We start from the raw sequence: 23,104 nt of genomic DNA, 5'->3' as shown, positions 1-23,104 counted from the left end.
TATACATATATTTCAATAAACTACTAATGCAGTGACCCAATCTATGTCTAATTGCTAGAAAAACAGACAGACGTCGCATCTCGCATATTGCCCCATAGTTTATCTGCATTTCGATATTACACTATGTTTTAAAAATATTATAAATATACTAACCGATATTACTACGAACTACTGATATAAGAGTGCTGGTTTTTGGTCAATAGGAGGGCGCAAAAACAATTATCACTTGTCAAAATCAATAGAATCGTGTCAGCGCCGTTGCAGTGGGAACACTCGGTAACGAGCGCTTCCTCTGAATTGATGTATTGTACATATACAAAAGATTTTTGTATCAATAAAAAAAATTAGATTATATTTGTTTTATATTGATATATTTTTTGTACAAATTATTATTGGATACATAAAAGATATCATATATTTATATTACAAATATGTTGTATTCAATTGAATAATGTACAAAAATATGTATTCGTGTAAAAATTCATTACAACAAAACCATAAAAAGTTGATAAAATATTATACAATAAGATGCAGGACGTAAGTAAAATTATATTTACGACTCCTTTTCTTGTAAAAGATAAAATATGATTATTTGCATTAAATTCTCGATTCACAAAAATTTAGACTTTAGGCGTCTTCAAATATAGAAACCAAAAAGATTTTTTTATTTAAGATAATACAATTATTAACTCATATTTCATTTAAAGAAACTATCGCAAATAGTTTGTTAATGACGTCTACTTACACACTACTGACTTAATAATTTCATTTATGGCTTTTTTAATGTTCATATTTATAATTTACATATTATTTTATCATGCATAAAAGGTATACATACATTTAAATGGCATATTAATATAATTTAAGTATTTTTTTATAGTACACGTTTTATTAAATAATAATTAAAAATTCAGATAATAGATCAGATCAAATAATAATTAAAAACTTATTAAATGATATAATTTTATTAATTTATAAAACTAGAACTAATTGATAGATATTCGTGTATTTCTCACATATAAAAAAATTATAAAATACGTACAATTGAAATTATTTTCACTTTGCTCATAAGTAGTTTAATGTCATGTCATGGCAGATTCAAGGCCACATTTCTTTATAAACTAACAATAAAATAATATATTAATTTAAATTGTTTTTATAACTAAAAATATATTTTCGAGGGTTATTTTGGAATGCATTTTCAATAAATAAAAATTACAATTTAAAGCATTAAACATCTAAAGCACCACAGATTTTAATAATTATTTTAAAATTGAAATAATTTGGCAAATGCAAAAGGAACCCTGTTCATGTTTTTTTGCGAACTTAAAAGTGTGTTGGTTATGAATTTCACATATGAATATTATGTATATAAGTACAAAAAATATATATATATATAATATATTACTATGGCCAGCAAAATGTATATAAAAAGTTGATATGTTTCAGTATATATGATTACAATATTGTCAGTATAAACATGTTTATTCATGGCAGTTGATTTGAGTTACTGATGGTAAATATATTTAGTGTAAGTTTTTCGATATCTTCACAGCCGTCGTTAAAATATACGAAACTTCTATAGGTGGAAAACTTTGCAGCAGCTTCATATTAGAGGCAAAATCACCTTCCATTAACTGGTCTTTGAGCAATCTGTTCGAAAAAATTGAGTAAGTCTACCTTTTCTAAGATATTTTTGATATAAAAGTACACACAACGGTACAAATATACTTACATAACCATAGCACAACAAACGTCAATCAAAAAACTAAATCTGTTCTTATCAGCAAACAGTGAATCCCATATTCGTTCGACATCAGGCAGCGGAAATTCTTGCGACAATAATAACGTCAACCACCTAAAATAAATATGACATCACTACTCTTTCGATTGAATGAGTTTTTATTCACTCACCGAAATCCATAGTATTGCGGTCTCAATTCTTGGTCGTGCAATCGTTTCCACACGGTCGAATCGTATGTTTGTATGGCACGATCAAATTTGTTCATCAAATGATTTATTCCTCCTTCGGCCTCATCTAAGCTTTTGATGAAAAAATCTCTGATTTCACTCATGAGATTCGTGAAACAGAAAAAGCAGTCAGCTTCTGCAAATTCTATAAAACAATAAATGTAATTATAAAACGTAAACTACTAATTATTGATAATAACGATTACCTCTATTTGAAATGTCTGGATCACTCGCAAATGTATGATAGATTGGACCAATGATTTCGTTCATTCCCTGCACGTACCCTTGTCCGGGATTTAACTTTGCATAAACGAAAAGAATACGCTCCACAACCTCCCAATGAGCTTCGCACCCTTCGTTCATAGAGTCGTAATCGGAAGAGTATCCCTTGCGATTGCTGTTGATTATCTAAAACACCAAAAACTATCTTTTAACAATATTTACATTTATAAAACTAGTTTGGTAATGAAATCAAATTCATTATATTTATGTACAATAATAGTACTATTTAATTGCCGAAATTCGATATATCAACTTTTACAAAGAATCGGATACATTTTTAATGAGATACTTCAGGGTAAAATAACATTTTTTCTGAACAAATATTTGTTTTTTTTAGATAATACGCCCAAAAGGCTCGGTAACCGAAGATTTAATAACTACCTTAAAAGGGCCCAATCCTTTTCTTTCGACGTCTCCATATGACAGTGCAGTATTTTCTACTCGTTGATGTAGCCGCTTCGTACCGGAACTGTTAACAACCTGCAAGATAAAATATTAAGATATTAATAAACGTCGATTGCTAAGAGTATTTCATATAATATACAATGTATGTATGTACAAATACATATATAAATATGGTTTTATATGTATAAAACCAAACATATAGATTCACAGTTTCATCGCTCAGCAACATAATTAAGTGAATGTAGTAAAGAATACCTGCTCGCACGGAAACTCTGTGGCTTTTTGAAAAAACGATATGTCGGGACAAAGCCTCCGTACGTCTTTATCAATCTGAAGCAAAACTTCATTGTCTTTAAAGTAATTTGACCACGAACTATTGGGACTCGCGTTCAATGGATGATCATCTTCACCGCCCGGAGAAACGATTATCATATCTGAAAAAATTAAATAATAAAAATGGTTTATTATCGATTCAAACAATAAGTACAGTAGCATCTGGAACTTATAAAATTAAACTTTTGATAATAAAAAAGCAGCAAAATCAAAGACATTCAAGAAAACTTAAATTTAAAAATCTGATTTTCAAGCAGATGAAATATAAAATTTACGGAAGAGTGATTAGAACATCATTTAAATGACCCAAAGTTTCAATTTATAAATGAAAAATTGTTTCTAGCGTCAAATAAAAGGATGAGTATACGAGTAAAAAATTCATTAGCTGAAATCTTAGTAAGAAAATAACAATATGGTAGGAGCAAATTGAGAGCTTACACTGTTTTTTTTTTCTGATATAAATATTGTATATATTTAGGAATGTTTTAAATACCGCTTAACATAATATTTACATCCATCTATTTAAAATCGTTTATATATACACATATATATACATTTTTACTTTACTACTGTAGAATATGACATGTTTTATAAATTTGAGTCATGTCAAAAAAAATATTTAGATTATTATTATGGATTTATCAATATTTTATATTTAATGGATTATTTTAAAGACTAAAATAAAATAAAATATGAACTGCAAACCTATGAACTGCTTATATGATTCTCGCTTTTCATTCAGAATTGATGCTCTTGAATTCGCTTTTAGTGGTAAATACGATAAGAGAATTTTCCAGCATGTTGCTCGTAGTCCTTTCTCGTCTGGAATCCCTGAAAAGATTATTTGTACATAAATAAGATTTGAAGAATTGTGGATTTCTGCATGTATAAAAATGTTTGAAGCAACAAGTCACTCTTTTTTTTATTTTGGCATAAAAATAGTTTATTTTCTTATTTATTATTATTATTTATATTTTATTTTCTAGATTTTATTTTAACCCAATAATGACAAATAGTGTTGAAGATATTTTAAATACTCCATTTTCAAAATGAAGTTATGAGATTAAATTGAAGATAATTAAAAATGGCAAACCACGCTTGCCTCTTCCAAATTTATCATTTTTTTATTTATTAAAATTATGACCATCGTGACCTGACAGGTTAACCTAACGCGTCACGATTGCCAAAAGTATAAAATATAATTTTAAAATACATCATACAAATTCATATGCCCACACACATACACATATAAGTAAAAAACACGAAAACAAGATAAAAGAACAGACACAAATCACCTCAATTGAACCAAAATTCCATATGTGCATGACTGTTATCAACCGTACAACATTGATTACCAATAAACCTTTGCTTTGCCGAGGAAATAAAAAGAAAATGCATGACTTGGCCATAAAACATAATAATTGGACAATTGCAGATTGATGCAAAGTGCTATGGTCTGATGACAACAGGAGTTGGAAACCTGGTAAAAATGGACGGTATTTTTAAGAAACAATATTTCAGAATAGCAAGTTTTACCTATGGGCAGATATTTGATTGGACCAGGTTTTGTATTCCAACAGGACAACGATACCAAGCATGCTTCTAAATTATGCAAAGCGTTTTTACAAAGGATTATTAAAAAATATGATTTGGCCACCCTATTTGCTAGATTTGAACCCAATTGAACTTTTATGGGATAACCCGGATCGGAATATTCGTCAACACTTACTAAGCTCCTAAAAGAATTTGTGGGAATGTCTACAGAACGAGTGGATTAACATGTTAACCAAAACGTTAATACATTTAGTTAATAGGATGCCAAGAATAATAAAAGCTGTATTACGTAAAAAAATGTGGAAATGATAGTTTGATCATTTTTAACAGCTATTTTTTAAATTTTTAATTTTGAGTTTTAATGAAAAATATATGTTTAATGTCGTTGTTATTTATTTATTTAATGCATATTAAAAGAACCATAAAAATAGTTTGTTTTTAAAACGTTGACCGGCAGTGTATATATTATAAAAACCGCAGCAGTAATTAAGTTATTGTGTCCTAACATTTTATTATAATCCACAATAACAGATAAAAAATTGTATTTCAATTTTTATTTTAGAATGTTTTTCTTTTAAGATTTTTTAACTGAGTTTTGAAAAAAGATTGCGGATCAGACTGATTTATGAATTTAGTTAAGATATTTACAGGGGCAATTTTTCAGAATTATGTACAATATTAATGTGACGCTTTTAATGGATTTTGCAGTGAATTTGTAGCTTTTAATTTAATTTTGTTTTAAATCTCTTTTTAAAGCAATCTATAATCACTGTAAATATTCTTAATAACAAGGCTCTTATGAACCTTGATCGTTGCGACTGTAGCATTAAAACAATTATCACTTGCAGTGTTTTTGTTATTATAATAAAATATAGATAAATATATTATCTCAAACTTAATTAAAATTATGAAAAACAATTTTGTAAGCAGTATTAAAGTGTGATAAACAGTTTATCGCAACAAAAACTGCTATATAAATAAATATGGCTATAGATTGTTGGTTCACATGAACAGATTGTTCTGCATATAAAACAATAATATATTTAGGTTGATAACTCTTGATAAGCAACTCACCATTGAAGCACAATTTTTGTATTATATCTAATTTAATCTCATCGCAACGTAACACATCCTCAAATTCCTTGATTCTGAAAAAAAATAAGCAATATAAACATTTTTTTAGTTATATCTAAATTTGTTGAATGTAATTATCTTATTTATCTATACACATAATTTAAATAATGTAACCGTACAAACATTAAACTGATTCCTAGCATATACAGTAACGTGCAAAAATACGCATCACTTTTTGAAATTGTAAAAAATAAGATATTTCCGTCGTCGCTAGCTGGAATCTCGGATTTTTTGTGTTCATTTAGGGGTAAGTCTCCATTGTTTTATAGTAGTTACCTAGTCAGTTGACTGACAGCTTTCGCGGAGAAAATATTTTTAGAAGTTATAATGCCGAATCGCTCGCATTTAAGTGAAAATCAAAAAGAAAATCATTGTGTACTCGGTAATGACAAGTCTGTTGGTTGTAACTAATCAACAGTTCGAAGACTTTTAAAAAAAACATCGGAACATGTTCAACAAATCGAGTTAAGTGTAGTGGGCATATAAAAATCACCTCATCTGGTGAAGATCGACTTACGCGATTGGCATAAAACAGCGGTAGATATTACCAGCGAGTTCAATGATACAAAAAACAAACAAATAAGCGTCGACACAACTCTTCGGTCGTATACCTACTAAAAAGCCGCTATTGACCCAAACGCATAGAATGAGCCAATCGGCATAAAAATAGGATTTCTATCTGATAAAGAAAAAAAAAATTATTCGGGTCAGATTGAGCGCTTACATTCGTCGTCGAAAAAGTGAAAAATTCCATGCTTTTGAACATGAACTGTGCGAAATCCAGGAAGCTAAGTGATCAAAGGATGCTTTTCGCATTTCGGAGTGGGAAGTATACACTTTATCAACGGAACAGTAAGGACGGCGAATTTCAAAATCGTTTTAAGTTTTTTTTAATCCCTTCGATGGAAGAGCACCTGGGCTCAAATTTGGACTGAATCTTCCTGGATGATTCTGCACCCTATCTTCTTAAAATAAAATGAAATATTTAATAAAAGATTTCAGATTATAAATAAAAATGCGGAATTAAATCGTTGGACTAGCCATGGAACAGCCCCGATTTGAACCTTATTGAAAATCTTTGAAAATTATTAAAGAAGATAATTAGAGTGCACAAATCAATTTAACCAGTTAACACGTAGACCATTGAAAACGTGCAACTTTAACATAACATTTAAAAAAAAATTGTTTGATAAAATTTTTGTTTTTTCTCACAAATAATTTGGACACTATATACATAATACTAGTTTTGAAATACGCTACAGTAGATTTATATAATTCTAGAAATATTTAATCTAATCACACGATGGGTCATCCTGAATTGTGAGTGAACACACCCAAGAAGCTCGGTTCGGCTCTAGTTATATCCATTAATAATCAGTACGAATTATTTAATCCTAATTTTACTCATAATTGCATCTTAGATATTGTTCTAAATACTACAAGACTTGCGATAGTTTGATTAGTCGAATGGCGAATTTTGTTTATACAATGAATTTTCAAAGTGATAATCTTCACTAAAAGCTGGCGTCACAATAGATTTATGCGAAATGTCATGAAAGCAACGATAAAATTACCTTGCTATATTGAGAGTCATCTTAGAAGCGGCAGATCTAACTTTAACAATACGTCAATTAGACAGACCATTGACACCGAGCCATTCAGACATCTTAGTGCTGCCACTCGAAAATATTTATATTTTTTTTTTGTGGTCTAAACAAACTTTTTTTATTCTTTTATCCCTATCGATCATTCACAATTTTACCTTATTCAAAAACGTGATGGTTTTAATGTTTATTACGTAATATTTTAAATTTCGTTGTAATAAAATATAAGTTTAATATATTTTGCTTTCTCAATCTGACGAGAACAATTTACGGTTTTTAATCACGCAAAAAACTCGATATAAGTTACATTATTAAAACATATTAACAAAAAATAGATTTTAAGCATATAATTATTTATAAACAATAACACTCAGTGTATATGGCGAAAGAGTTCTATTACAAACACCCATACGAAAATTGAAGTTAGGACAAATTCTATTACCTTTAGAATCTATATAATCAACATAATAACATATGTTTTATGCAGGGTCACCGAAAGCGAACCCGGACCCTGGGAAAATATTGATATGACAAAAAAGCATTTCATGTATTTTTAACTATCGTAAATTAATTTATTATTAATAGGTACGTTTTAACAGGTACTTATTTAAAAGGACGTGTGGTCATTTTTTTTTTAATATTTCCATTTTTCCAAGTTTCATAGTATTTTATTAAATGACATCCATTTTTCTGGCCAAATTCAAGGAGGTCCCTGTTTAGAATCCAAATCAAAAGCAGTTAAATCATGCAGAGAAAACGCACGGTTATCTAGCGTTCATATTAAAGCTTATAACAAAATTACGAATTAAAATAAGTGAGAATAGAATGAGGCATATCTAAACCGAATTTTGACCAATAGAAGAGCGCAAAAAACAATTTTTCCTTCTCAGAAGTCAAAAATCCACGTTCAAAGTAATAAAATCATGTCGGCGCCGTTGCAGTGGGATCGCTCGTTACCGAGCGTTCCCACTCTGGCTCTATTTACTGCAGCGGCATGTGTGTCTGTCAGCCATTTTGAATAATGAATCCATGAGCTCTCACACATTAAATTTATTCCACGTGTTGGCAATTAGACATAGCCTACTAAAGTTTGCAAAAAGAAATGGTCTGTTGCGCCAGTGCTACCAGAGGGCCGCCAAGTTTTGGCCATAATAAATAAATATATATAAACAGAGATGTTAAAAGATTGCTGACATTCCAAACAATCAATCTTTGTGAACAAACATTCTGGAAAATTATGTCAATAAAAACCAAAAATAGAAATCCCATTAAATTAGAAACATCTCTTCGAATTGCATCATCTACAATTATGCCTAGGATTGACGAACTAGTTATTCATGATAAAATAATGTATCTGATGTGTGAAGAGAATATTGATTGATTCTGTACAAAAGGAAATTTATTGTTTGTTTAATATATTACTTGAAAAACCAGTATTTTTACTTCCAACTTAACCGTAATTTTTTTTTGAATTTTTAAATATGTATGTAAATTTATATCTATTATATTTTGGAGACGGGTGGCAATTATCACATATTGAGCTGCTGCAGTAATGTTTTACTGATGATATGAGTTGTTTACATTGTTAAAAAGCGGACGCGAGACGACGCGTCCGAACGCCCGGAAGATTGCCAGTGGAGAGAATAACCGTCACGTCAGTGCTACTCAAATGCCGCCAAGTTTTGGCCATAACAAATCTTGGCTCCAACAATATGTGTATACAAATATTGTATTAATTTTTTAAATGTTTTTGATTATATTTTTATAACTAATATATCATGTGTAACATTATTGACCTCTTCATAAACTCGCTTAAGTATACCAATACGCTGCAGTTTTCCCAATAACAACCGTTATCACACAATCGTATTTTCGTGGCATTGACTTAGCCCTAGCACGTGTGAATTTGTGTGTAAAAAATTGAAGGCCGCGTACGCTGATCATTAGCTTATGAAACTGAACGAGAGTGGTAACCAATAATGGTAGCATTATGCAAACCTTTCTTCTAAATAATATTTATTAACTAAGGAAAAAAATACATGGATAAATGGTAATAAGGATATATTAAAAACAACATAATGAATCTGACATACATTTATTGAATAAGTAGTTTAAACTCGGAAAAACTAGAATATCAAGAATTTATTCATGTAACATCAATACATAATTATGGATTTGATTTCCATACAGTTATCCTAGTTTTTCCAGATATCTAAATAGTCTGTATATTTTAAATATATTTTTTCTTATGATATATTTGTAATGTAAAAGACAAAAATAAATTTGTGACAAGTTTGTGACAGCATATTATCACTGAATAAAAATAGGGAATGCATTTTTAAGAAAATAATACTTAATTCTTAATGAAATAGATTGCTTGTAATAAATGCCATTAATCTCGGAATAAAAATTGAAAACTAATATAAAAGAAATAGCACTCGTCTTTTATAAAGACAATACAATATATAATTACCTCTCACATACATAAAGCATAAACATTGACCGAAGTTATAGATTCTTAATAATTTTAACATCAATAAATTATAGCTAAAACCTATTAATTATCATGCACTGATTATGTTATGTTTATGTTACGTTATTTTTTTGATTATATGTACTAGTTGAATTGAAGATTAGTATATTGATTTTTTAATATAATTATATGATTATTCATAAGATTATCCAAAAGTTTTGAAAAGTCCTTATTGATTTCACACCAATTTAAAATACTCGTCATAATTTGGCTCATCTTGTTCTGTCGGGTTTGCGCGGAGAAACCAGCACTTGATCAAAACGAATGATAAATACAGAACAATATTTATAAGCCAAAAAAAGAACGTACAGATCCTTTTATATTACAAGGAGTTCTCACTAATAGCACCAGTATTATCGAAAGCATTTTTATCTTGGGAAAGAGCTTGTTTCATAGAAGCAATATTATCATGAGGAGCTTCCACCTTAGGTTGTTGGGCTGGTTGCACCTGTTGGGTCTCTTTCGGTTGAGATGGGATCACGTTCTGGTTCTGCTGGGCGTTCTGATTGTATTGGGGATGATTTTGTTGAGCGTTTTGGTTGAATTGGGGTTGTTGTGCTTGTTTGGGCACAGCGTTGGGATGCGGTTGTTGAGCTTGTTGGGGCACAGCGTTGGGATGTGGTTGTTGAGCTTGTTGGGGCACAGCATTGGGATGCGGTTGTTGAGCTTGCTGCGGATGGTACTGTTGCTGCATTTGAGGAGCATATTGCGGCTGGTGTCCTTGAGGCGGGGCATTTGGATGATACTGTTGTTGCATTTGAGGCACAGCATTAGGATGATATTGCTGTTGCGGGATTGCATTGGGGTGATGTTGTTGTTGTTGCTGCTGATGGTATTGAGGTTGACCTTGTGGTATGGCATTGGGATGATACTGCTGTTGATAATCAGGGTGTTGCACTTGATTCTGAAATATTTTTATCATAATCAGATGGTTTACTTAATTTTAAAGTACTCTGTCAAAAAAAACTGTAAAAATTGCAAATCTAATAAAATTGGCACTAAATAAAGCAAAATTAATATATATATGCCAGGAGAACTAATGATTTGAAATAACGATGAAATAAAAGTAATTTTCTTTTATACATACATGCTGTAATGGTTGCATTCCCGGATAAATTGGTTGCGGTGGAAGCTAAAAATAAATCATAAAATCATAAAAGGACAAAACAAAACAAAACACAAACTGAAAAGAAAATAATTACCACTCCTTGCTGAATAAGTCTTTGTACCTCTTCCAGCCGCTGTCTCTCAAACTCTTGATACTCTTGCGGCGAGTAGATCTCTTGTTCGTCCAACGCCTTCCATCCGGGATCCTTTTCGAACTCGTTCCTTCTCGTCTGGACTAAGAACTCGTCGTAGCTGATCAATCCGTCTCGGTTTGTGTCAGATTCGTAAAACACATGCTCTCTCATTCGCTCCATTTCCTCTTGACGCTCCCTCATGTCATCTTCAGGGGCGCCGTTTTCATACATTTTGTCGAGCTCCTTAAGGAATAGGGCTTTAACCTCGTTCTGATCCCACACTCCGTTTCCATCAACATCTAAAACATAAACAAAAAAAATGCTCATAGCAAACTCAGCTTTTTGTATATTCATATACAGAAGTGTCATATTCAACGCCTTCACCCTAATTTATATCAATTAGGATCATTTGTGAGAAAGACAACGCTAGTTTAAAACCAAGTGTTAATCCGAATCGTAAAGTTCTAGTAACTAACTATTTTACAAGTGAAAATGTTACAATGTCTATGACGGCCGACAAATTTAAGAACTGCATCAGGGAAATGGTGTTTAAAAATTGAACGGGGAAATGGCTCGTAAAGTCGAGATATCTTTAGAAAGAAGCAGAGGATGCTAAAACACAGAAAAATGAACTAAAAAACCTAAGTTAATTTATTTAAAAATGGACACATGCACACGTCATCGGGTAAATTACTAAGGCATTAACCCAGATATGCCCACTGTCCCATGGGTAGGACACTAAACTTGTGTCACTGTTTTTTATAATTATGACGTTTTTATTACTTTTACACGAGTCTAAACGTGAATGAACTCATAAAAAGGGTCTTATAATAAATCCTAAACAATAAAATCCGGAATATTGTTAAGTATAGTGTTGTTTGTCGTCTGTTGAAGTTATGCTGTTTTTTTCGCGTCGAAATTATTGATAATGAGTCGTCCAAAGTGAGTTTCTTTTTATTATATTTTTATAAAATAAATGTTTTCAGTTTAATATTAGTCTAAGCAAATAGTTTCTGAAAGTATTTTGTTTATTGATACATCGGTTATTGTAGTAAATTGGTACCAAACATCGTTGTCCTACACATGGGACAGTGGGAAGCGGCTTTTTTATTTTTATTTTTTAGGAATATGAAATTACACAAGATCGTAGAATATTTGAGAAATGCAAACCAGGATAAAAGTATAATTAATATACTGCCTCCGATAAATAGTTGTGAAGATATAACTGACGAAGATGATGGAAATTTAACTGATGAAGATAATGGAAATAAAGATGAAAACTCAATAAACAGTCTTCCTACCGGCCAACTATTGTCTGAAGGTGAACAAGTGATGAGAAACAATTTTAGTGATAGTGATAGTGATTTTAACGTTCCTTTTTCCATTATTTCTAAAGAGAAAACCAAATTAGCAAGAAAGAAGAAAAAAATAGTAGAATAGAAATTAGCTGATATTAGAACCTACATATGAAAAATGGCCAAATATGTACTTTGTAAATAATAATCCAAGTCCGATGGATATTTTTGTCTTATTTATTGATGGTCTCATAATTAAATTATTTGTCAATGATTTTATACTAGGTATTCTCAAAAAGACCGTAAATTTATAAAGGTATCCTAGCCAAATGACTTCAATCGATACAATGAATTTATGGGTGGAATAGATCGTGTTGATCAGAACGTAAGTTTATATAAAACATCTATAAGAAGAAAAAATGATATTTTCCCATTATTACACATATTCTTGATACTGCAGAACAAAATGCATGGCAAATTTATAAAACAACGGGCGAAAGATCAGATAATTTGAATTTCTGTAGGCGAATTGTGACCAACATATTAGAAGGATATGGACAAAATTCACAACATGTAAAAGGACGAGTATCTGCAAAAAAAAATATTGACATACGATACGATAGAATGGACCATCTAATTATAATTCATCAAAAACAAACCAAATGTGCACATTGCCACTGTAAATGTATGACAAGGTGTAGAAAATGTGATGTTGGATTGCACACCAAATGTTTTATCGATTACCATAAAGCAAATTTTTAATTTTTTTAAATATTTTTATATGTTAAAATTTATTATTGATAATTTTGTGACAATTTACATATTAACAACTATTAAATGTGTTGTAATATATGAAATATCTTAATTTTTTTATTATTTTTTAATACCCCATTGCCCACTGACCTACAGGTAGGATGGCACTTTTCCGGAAAACTAATGGCGATTAATTTTTTTTTTTATTTTTTATATTGATTTTATATATATATAAAGCAAATTCATTGATCAAAATAAAATTTTAAGAGAACAAAATTTGCTGGGCATATCTGGGTTAATGTTCAATTCGTTGATGATCAAAAATAAATTATAACACATGAAATGCAATGGAAAGAAGTAGAGGAACTTGAAGTCTTGTTTCGCTATTCTTATATCGTTACACAAGTGTTGCAAGCAGAAGACATGACTCCTGGTGAATTTTTCAAGTAGTGGAAGAGCATTATTTTTCGTTTGTCTAAAATTCAGAGTAATACTATTGCTGATGGAATAAAAAACGCCATGCTATGCAGAGAAAAACTTTTACTGGATAATGATATTCTATTGGCTGAGATTTATGTTGAACAATGGTTCGATCCATATTGACGGAAGAACAAATAAATAGAGCTAAGAACGCTGTTTGAATTAACCATTCATATGAAAGGCCTTCGAGTGAGAAACGAGACGACATCAGGCAGCTTTGATCAATCTATACTTGAATTATCATCATCTTCATTCGACACCGCTGAATCTTTAGACGATTTTGAAAAATATCCAATGAACAAGAAGAAATAAAACGTCTTCTTCATAAATTACTCTATATACCCAACTCGGATTGTAATATTTTTTCGGCAGTAGCGTCGTTCTCGCATTTAGTGACAAAAAGCTAGCGCGGCATTGATCTGGTTAAATATATAGTATAAAACAATATTTCATACCGTGTAGCATAAAGAACACTTTGGGATTAAATTCTTGGCTTTCCATATGGTCTTGTTTCTCCCAAACTTCTTCAAGTTGTCGACGACTCCCAGGATGATGGAGCTGAATAAATTATAAATTCAATTAGCAAAGAAACCTTGTATGATATATAATATTATATGATGTAAAGTAAATTTGTACACAATTAATTCTAGTTATCTATTATGAAAAACTATATTAATATATTTTTTAGTCATTTTCTATTACAACATAAAATTTGAAGAAAGTGAATTTTCACACTGTTCCATCTCAAATATTTCATTATTATAACATACCGGCTCATGCTTCTTATGCTTATCTTCACGCTCCTGATACTCCTTTTCTAACTGTATACGATGTTCATCATCCGTATTGTGTAATTTTTGCTGCTTCTCAAATTCTTTTTGCATCTCATATTCCTGAAATCATATAGATAAATTATAGTCCGAGTGAAACGTAGCATAATATTATATATTATGGTTATTTATATCACTTTGAAGTCTTCCTTCCTTTTTTTATCGGCCTCTTCCAAATCTTTGGTGGTCTTCAGAATCAACTTCTTCAAGTCGTTTATTTCGAAAGTATGCACATTGCTGTGGTCCAAATGCTCGACTTGGGTGGAGACCTTGATGTGCGCCATATCAATGTTGTTCTTTAGCTCGTTTTGCTTCATAGCGAGGTGTCTCAATCGCTCCAGCTCGTTACGTTTGATCTCGTCTAGCTTTGTACGAACATTGTGGTTGACAAAGTCGAGCTCATGCGCTATCTTGCCGGTCTAAATACAAACATAAGCATACATGTGAATTGAACACAATTGGAATTAGAAAAATAAATGGTACTCACTCTGATATCGACATAATCGGCTTTCTCTAACTTGTCGCGAAACTCAGGATCGCTCTCCAAAGCGGCTACTACTTCTTTCAGATAACGGTGATATTCCATATAATCTGCCTATAAAGTACAACGTTTGAAATCAGACTTTATATTATAATAAAATATGATGAATCATATCTACATAGAAAGTTCAGAATAATCTTGAGGAATTATTGATGTGACAATATTTTTCGACGATTTGCGTAGGCATATTGAACATATTGACAATTCAAAAAATCATGACAAACATGACAAAAAGCTTATCACAGAGCAGATTCGTTGCTACTGACCTCAATACACATTGATCAATTGAGTTACTTTATTATTATGTAATTTTCCATACAACATGTAAAAATTTGAAAATAAATAACAGCAGATGTGCAATAAAGTTCTGCATTTTTTTAAGCATACCAGCTGGAATGAAAGCAGGGTGTGTCGATTTTTTTGGTCTTAATTTCAGAAGGTATTAAATTGCGAAACTATTGATGTAAACATCAAGTTTTGGAACAGCCCTGATAATGTATTATGTGCTTACCAAATTCTCTTTGATTTCGCTATCATCTTGAGTTTCCTTTTCTTTAGCCTTTTTCTCAGTCACAGGTGGCGCCGTAGCAAGCGTTAAAACGCAAACAAATATAAAGATGCAAAACCGCTTCATCGTTTATCTGCAACAATAAAAAGATATAGATATATTTATGAAGATTATAATCATTAGTAAAAATAAAAACAACAAGATAAAGGTAACATTTACAAGATTATATCTAATTTAAAAGTTGCAAGGTTACTCTTTTGGATGTCTAATAGTGTCGAATGCATCGCATGTATTCGTACGCAAGCAGTGTACGACCATGGGTATTAATATTCAAGCTGAGTGCCGTGTAATAAATACAGATTTAACCTTCGCTCCTCAGCAACAACAGTATATAATATAAATGCAAATTCTTTTGCATCCTATACGAAAAACTAAACAATTTCTAGTAAAGCATACAAAACACATAATACCAAACATAAATTAAAAAATTATATTTTATTGTACCCCAACCGATTTTGATTAATTAAATTAATAAAATTAATTTAAATGTGAGATTTGGGATATCGATTGTATTTATGAATATAAAATTATTGGAATAAATTTCTTTAACATCATTTTGCCATTTTTGTAATTTTTTTACTGGCATATGCAAAATTGTTATTGTCAGTTTTATCATTTTTTTAGGCTAAGTGTGACGTGTGCCTTATGCAATTTGCTAGTATTATGTTGTTTAAAAAAATCTATTTTTTTTATTTCATTAAATTATAGTATATATTTTATTATACATTGGTATGACAAAATAATTGGACCACTCTAACATTTCACATATTTTACAAGCAACTAATGTAGGAAATAAATATCGTGCATTAAAAGATTTGAAGCTTGTTAATAGGTGATGATTTTTAACAAAAAAATAATGAATATATGTACATCCAAAAAGTTGGGAATATATTACAGTTACATATTGAACAAAGAGACTGTTTTCAGCAATTTGTGGTTATATGAAAATATTCGGATAAAAAAATTACGTTTTATTTTCTAATCTCTCTAAACTATCACTTACAACATAATTGTTCGTAAATGGCAATTTGTGGATTAATTCGATAGTACTTAATACATTTTTTTTGTGTAAAACAGTGATTTTTATCAAGTGGTACAAAGAAAAAATATTTCTGTTGAAGTGAAAATTGCTATTTTTGAAGAAGCTCATACTTATCGAGAAATAACTCAAAAACATCAACGTGTCTCATGAATATGATGAGCTTAAAAAAAAGGTAGCACGTGGACATACACCCTATACGTCACAACGACATACACGTGGGTTGCAAATGAAGATGTAACAGTTATTTTAAATGATGAAGGAATCGAAATATCTAAGAGAACTTTACCATGTCAATCAAGAGAAGTGGATGTTATAAGCAGTCCCACAGTAAAAAAGCTACGACTAATATAAACAATGAAAAATGGGCCAAGAGCAAAACCGAAATTAGTCTGCTAATGATTGGAAAAAAGTATGTCTTTAAATTATGTTTTAAAATGTTTTTTTTTAAATTTTTTTCCATCACGCTATAAATGTTTACATTAATTTTTTGTTTGTTTGTTTCTCTGACGACATAATCATGCGTACGTTGACCGAACAATGAAATTATGTTCATAGGCGACCTTCGAAGAAGTACAAGGAAGAATGTATCGAGTCATAAAATATCCAAGTTCAGTGATAACATATTATTTTTACTTTTATAAATTATATAAAAATGTGTAGAGAAACTACAAAAACATGAACAATAATGTCTGGTTAAATTATTTTGTCACACCACTGTACACATAAAAATAATTTTTACAATTTTGATAAAAATCATATGAATTGCTCCCGACCTTTGAAGTGAGAAAATAAAATAAAATGTTTCACTGTTGGGTACAGAATAATAAACCTTAATAAAAAATAAATATAGTATTGACTGTCTTGTTAATTATCTGCCAATGTAATGTAATATTTTAATAATAATCTTACGTCATAGCAATTAGCTATAAAAATGTAATGATTTCATAAGGTGAATATATTTATTAAAATTGACTACCTCTAAAATCTAAAAATGTGTCATGTGATTATAACATACTAGAATATATTTTGAACATGAAGGTAAAAGTGTTTTAAGCCCTTTATAATATGCTTATTTATTGTCGTTTTTGAACAGACACTAATATCGTGCTACTGTTTGTTAATTATGGCAATTGTATTACTTTATAAGCAATCTCTTTAGAAGAGTCTAAAAATCAATCATATAGATACAATAAAGAGTTCTAATCAGTTTTGTGCTGCTTATCGTCTGTTCGAGTTGTACTACTTTATTCGTGTTGAAATTGTCGAGGTTGATTCGTTCACACTGAGTTTATTTATTGAAAAAATAAACTATAAGTAATATTTTATTATTGTTGTAAATTGATTTCAAACATTGCTATGTCAGTGAAAACAGACCTTTTACCTATTCTTTTCCTTATGCTTTTTTTTTAAGGGCAATGAAGTAACACAAAATAGTAGAATACATGTTAAATGAATAGGATGAGATTACAATCAATATAATGCCTCTAAGTTAGAAACATTCTATATATAATTATTTTTTCTAAAAATACTTATATTCCTAGGGCGTTTTTTTAAATGGTTGCCATTTTGAAACAATAGTCTATTCTTCAGAAAAGGCATTTATCGTGTCCTCAAAAACCCTTATATTCCATATACATTAGACCCCCCAACAACACGGCAAGTTTAGGAGGATATCTCATCATATGAGCCTGATTCGTATGTACATATTGCAAAAAATTGTATGAGTTCCAGTACCCAAACTATACGCACATCTTAATTTATTGAGGGGTCTACTGTACATACATTATCAAAAAAACACAAAAAAGTAATTGTAGATATATAAATTTCAATCATAAAACGCTTTTTTTCCCATTTAATTTACGTTACGATTTATATTTATTTTTAATAGCCGCCATTTTGAAACATGATGGCGGATCAAGCAGGTTAATGAGTTTGGGATATTTATAAGGTATTATAGAGATCTGATTTTGACTATTAGGAATTGTTTGCTATAGAGAACAAATAAATTGATTTGTAAAATTATACGCTGATTGCAAATACATTTTTACTTTAAATTGTTAGTAACAAAAAATCTACATATGCTAAAATCAATATAATTCAGCATAACTTTACATATATATGAAGAAAATAAGTACATTTTGCGTCAATACATTTTTTGTCAAGCTTAATTCAAGCGCAATATTATACGTACAATATATAAGTTTGACTATATAAAAACAGTTTTTTAATTTAAATTTTATCCTAATTTCTATTTTAGTGCATTTTTGGCTTATTTCATTTTTAGGAGCCTGAATATTTTTTACCGGAATTATTATTTTGAATAGTTGCCATTATGAAACAAGATGGCGGATCAGGCTAGCTAAATATTTTTGTACTCCCAATTAATAAGTAAGTAATTACTTTTTTTGCATTGCCATTATTAAACAAGATGGCGGATCAGGTTGGATAGCAAACTTATTTATAAAAATTTACAACTATTGTCAGTTATTAATTGACTATGATGATTTAAAAATCTTTTGATCTCCCTACATTGTAATGGCTGTCTATTTGAAACAAGATGGCGGATCAACTTATGGCTATAAGAGAAATTTATATATGATATAAAAATAAAAAAAATATATTTTATTTCAATTTTCATTACACATTTTGTATTAGGAGTTTTTTAAGCGGTTTTACGCAGTTTAGTCTATAAATAGCCAGCCTTTTGGAAACAATATGGCAGATGAGACCTTCTGTATTTCTATTGAAAGCTACTGAAAGTGGTTGAATAGAAAAAGTTGATATAAGTAGAGCCAAATTTTAAATAATAGAGAAGAATGTTGTCTGTAAAAAAACAAGTCAAAAGTTTCTTTATATATATCAACAATTAATTTGACAATGGGACAAATATGCTTCCAAAAAAATGTAGTTTTTAATCAAAATTCTATCTAAGATAAAAGTTTGCTACTAAATTAATGATTTGGTATCAAAATTATTTACTCCTAGTAGATTCGACCATTTATAAAAAAATCTGCATTGTACCAATGATCAAAATCTACTAAATAATTACAAAATTTTATCTGTTTTTTGAGAGTTCAACAAGAATTTATTCTACATAAAGAACATTATAATGTAGTTGAAGCGATGGTTGGATATTATATGATTGTGTAGCTATCTAACAATGAGAAGATGTAGGCCACAATATTTTAGGTGCAAGGAATCTACAGCTATAATTGACACAAATATAACATATTTTGTAACAATATAATTAAGCATACATTGTATAAAATGTTTAGGTTTTAAATACTACTTTGTCAATTGACCTACACATAGATCGCCATTTTTTCGGGAAACTATGAGCAATTCATTTGTTGAGATAAGCTATTTAATTATTGATCAATATTTTTTTCATTAAGTGCGGCACTGCGTTACATGAGCGTTTTCGACTCGAGCGGCTGCACGAAAAACAAAGAAAAATGGTATATCCTCTGTATTTCCATAGCTGTATCCCTACAAAATCACATATTCCCAAAATTTCTCCAATCCAGCACACGTCAAGTTAAAGGAATATGGTCGGGAAAGCATCGCTATGTATTCATTAAAACGCTACAGATAAGTATGCAACCATCTGTAAAATACGACGCCACCCAAATAAAAAAAATACTGTGGCAATTTTCACAGCAGCGAGCAATAAAGCGGATGGCGAGCGATGCTTTGGAAAACAGAGTATCATGTTTGAAAATGAAAATACCTGTACCGGTGTTACCTGAAGCTGTCGTTGAGGATAACTGACCAGAGAATGACGTGGGGATCGCCAGGCCCGACAGTACAAGGATACCTGTCGAGCGCTTAGTGTTGCCAGTTGCGAAAAACGACCACTCGATGTAACGAGAAAATCAATACTCCAAGGCTGACTATGCACTAGGCAAAATGGCTGCCACAGCTAGGTTGTCACAGCCAAGATTTTGAGCAGCTAATTTCCCCAGCCAGATGTGTTCACTTCGTCGAGTGGGATGGACGTGAAGGACAAAAAAAGAATTAAGCTGGCTAAAAAAAGTATAAGAGATATATACTAAGGCAATTTTTAAACAAGTGATATGAAAATCTATATTAAAACTGCTACAGTTTATTTATACAGCATATTTTAAATTACAAAGGTTTTTTTGCTTCTTTTGTTTGTATCAAACATTTGTACCAATAAATTGCATTTAATCTCATTTTCAACGCAAAATTTTATACAAATTCTTTGTTCCGTCATTTTAAAAACAAATAAATGGCCGAGCTTGACAAAATGCGTTGATAATTATTAACTATAAGTGCCCGAAAACTAGTGAAAATTTATTTTATATCCAGATGTTGTATCGGCAGATACTTTTAATTTTAAGATTTTTGAGAGGCGTAATCTTGAAGATATAGAAAAGCAATCATTCAATATAGATGAAAAAGTTTAGTGATTTGAGAAATAATTGAAATGATCGATTATTAAATATAATTTAAAGGAATGCAGAAGAAAAAATAATTAGAACTTGGAACACAACTTCAGAAATCTTTAGCTGTTATGTGATATTAGCAATTTTATTTTCTACATATGCTTGTAAGTTTTAAGTAATTTTCTAAAATGTAATAGAATATCGAAATAGATTGACCGGTGAAACCAGTTTGGTGTGCATATAAATAAAAGTGACAACATGTGAACAGGATACAAAGTATGGGGGCCAATATAGATTTGTTATGGCCAAAACTGGTCGGCGCAGAAATAGCGGTGTTGTGACGGCTCTCTCTCTTCCGGCAAGCTTGTAAGGGTTCGGACGCGTGCCGTCGCGCGTCCGCCCCATTCTTGTAATGTAAACCGTAACCTTAAATAAACATACTACTGCAGCGGCTCAATCTGTGTCTCATTGCCACCCGTCACCACCACCACTCCTAAACTGGTGACCCCGACGTGATCCTGAGCACACATATGGAGTCAGACGAAAAATGGCAGACACAGACGCCGCTGCAGTACAAAAAGCCGAGCCGCTGCAAACCCACTTGCTGCCACCCCGCCGGAGCTTCCCTGGATCCGGACTCGAGCTGGCGGACCACCAAGACGATGGGCCTGCGCCTCCGACCATGAGCCGCCATCGTCAGCCGCCGCCGCCGCCGACCACGTGACCCAGGAAGCATCCGGCGCCACCACGCGCCTCCAGCGAGAAGCCACCGAAGTGCTGCCGTAGACCAGGCTCGAGTGGACCACGCGTGACCCGTCACGCACCCGTAGGGCTACGCCCCCGCGACTCCGAGCTCGAACCGCATGTTCGGGGCCCGTCACGCGCGCGCCCTGTGTAGCTGCACCGACGCACCACAGGGCCCCGAAAGGTGCTCCCGGACATGCCCGTTCTTCTCGCGCCCCCTGGAGCCCTACGCGCCGCCCGGGTCTACACGTGTTCCACTCGGCTTGGAGCGAAGCACGCCGCGCGTCACTGGAGGCCGCGCCGCCACACCATACGTCACGACTTTGCTACTTTTGCGCCGCCAGCATTTAATCAACAGCAGCGCCAAGGCCCCCATACCTCCCCCTGGTTATAGTTCGCAATTGTAAATTGCTAGGGCCGGAGCCGTATGGGGGCCAATATAGATTTGTTATGGCCAAAACTGGTCGGCGCAGAAATAGCGGTGTTGTGACGGCTCTCTCTCTTCCGGCAAGCTTGTAAGGGTTCGGACGCGTGCCGTCGCGCGTCCGCCCCATTCTTGTAATGTAAACCGTAACCTTAAATAAACATACTACTGCAGCGGCTCAATCTGTGTCTCATTGCCACCCGTCACCACCACCACTCCTAAAAAAGCATTTGGTATTGAATGTACAACAGCAAAAATCTAATTTATAAATAACTGATATGGATTATGAATTTATTTTTATGATGACGAAAGTGTATTTGCCATTATAAAATATATATATTTTGTAATAGTGTGATGAATCTCGCGGGCTGGGAAAATGTTCAAGGGGGTTGGCTACCCCTGCTGTAAAGTCTAGAACTGAAGCACTTTCCAACTCTTCTCTGTCAAAGGCCATTCGTCTGCTCAATACTGTTCATAGAGATATTGACATTTTATTGTGCACATATGGGGGTTTGGTTCAATTCTTGTGGGACAATGCACACCTGTTGAGGTGATTTTTGTCAGTTCTTTTATCTTGTTTTCGTGTTTTTACTTATATGTGTATGTGTGTGCGTGTATGAATTTATATGTATGCATACCTATATACATATGAATGTATTTTAAAATTGTAATATATTTTATACTTTTGCCAGTCGTGATGCATTAAGTTAATCTGTCGGGTCACGATGGTCATAATTTTAATAAATAAATAAATTTGGCACCCAAACGTAAAAAGATTCGCCATCCCTGCTCTAGGATGTCTCTTCCAGAATACGAAGCTATGTAGAGCATCTAGTTTTGTGGTGTGGCAGCACTGAAAACTGTCAAAACGCCGCCACAGGATTATCAACAGTTCAAATTAGGTTATCAGGAAATTTTAGGTTCGAGAATTTTCAGTGTAAAATGCAATGGTAAACTTATC

At 31.9% G+C, this 23,104-nt stretch overlaps 2 protein-coding genes across 5 annotated transcripts; both read right to left on the bottom strand.

The window, feature by feature from the left end:
- Window positions 1-349: 349 nt before the first annotated feature.
- On the bottom strand, window positions 350-7,383 carry LOC148234431 (TBC1 domain family member 13). Its single transcript, XM_088188524.1, has 9 exons — window positions 7,254-7,383; window positions 5,620-5,693; window positions 3,697-3,822; window positions 2,914-3,092; window positions 2,635-2,733; window positions 2,178-2,379; window positions 1,915-2,116; window positions 1,736-1,858; window positions 350-1,653 (listed from the first exon to the last, which is right to left on the bottom strand). The coding sequence occupies exons 1-9, from the start codon at window positions 7,271-7,273 to the stop codon at window positions 1,527-1,529; spliced, it is 1,152 nt and encodes a 383-aa protein (XP_088044650.1). The 5' UTR covers window positions 7,274-7,383; the 3' UTR covers window positions 350-1,526.
- A 1,979-nt stretch (window positions 7,384-9,362) lies between these two features.
- On the bottom strand, window positions 9,363-20,396 carry LOC148234430 (nucleobindin-like). 4 transcript variants are annotated; one of them, XM_088188520.1, is made up of 9 exons: window positions 20,297-20,396; window positions 15,468-15,597; window positions 14,903-15,010; window positions 14,553-14,834; window positions 14,356-14,478; window positions 14,041-14,143; window positions 11,019-11,356; window positions 10,904-10,948; window positions 9,363-10,720 (listed from the first exon to the last, which is right to left on the bottom strand). In XM_088188520.1, the coding sequence occupies exons 2-9, from the start codon at window positions 15,588-15,590 to the stop codon at window positions 10,139-10,141; spliced, it is 1,704 nt and encodes a 567-aa protein (XP_088044646.1). In that variant the 5' UTR covers window positions 15,591-15,597; window positions 20,297-20,396; the 3' UTR covers window positions 9,363-10,138. The 4 variants fall into 4 exon arrangements, with proteins under 4 accessions (XP_088044646.1, XP_088044648.1, XP_088044647.1 ...); XM_088188522.1 differs by having other exon boundaries at window positions 20,303-20,396; XM_088188521.1 differs by having other exon boundaries at window positions 20,312-20,396.
- Between the last annotated feature and the right edge of the window lie 2,708 nt (window positions 20,397-23,104).

This window comes from Plectrocnemia conspersa, unplaced genomic scaffold (genome assembly GCF_051122295.1).
Source record: "Plectrocnemia conspersa isolate PC_06_02 unplaced genomic scaffold, ASM5112229v1 ptg000006l, whole genome shotgun sequence".
Taxonomy (NCBI): domain Eukaryota; kingdom Metazoa; phylum Arthropoda; class Insecta; order Trichoptera; family Polycentropodidae; genus Plectrocnemia; species Plectrocnemia conspersa.
Note: the sequence above shows the minus strand (reverse complement) of the source record. Positions and strands in the feature narration are given on the sequence as shown.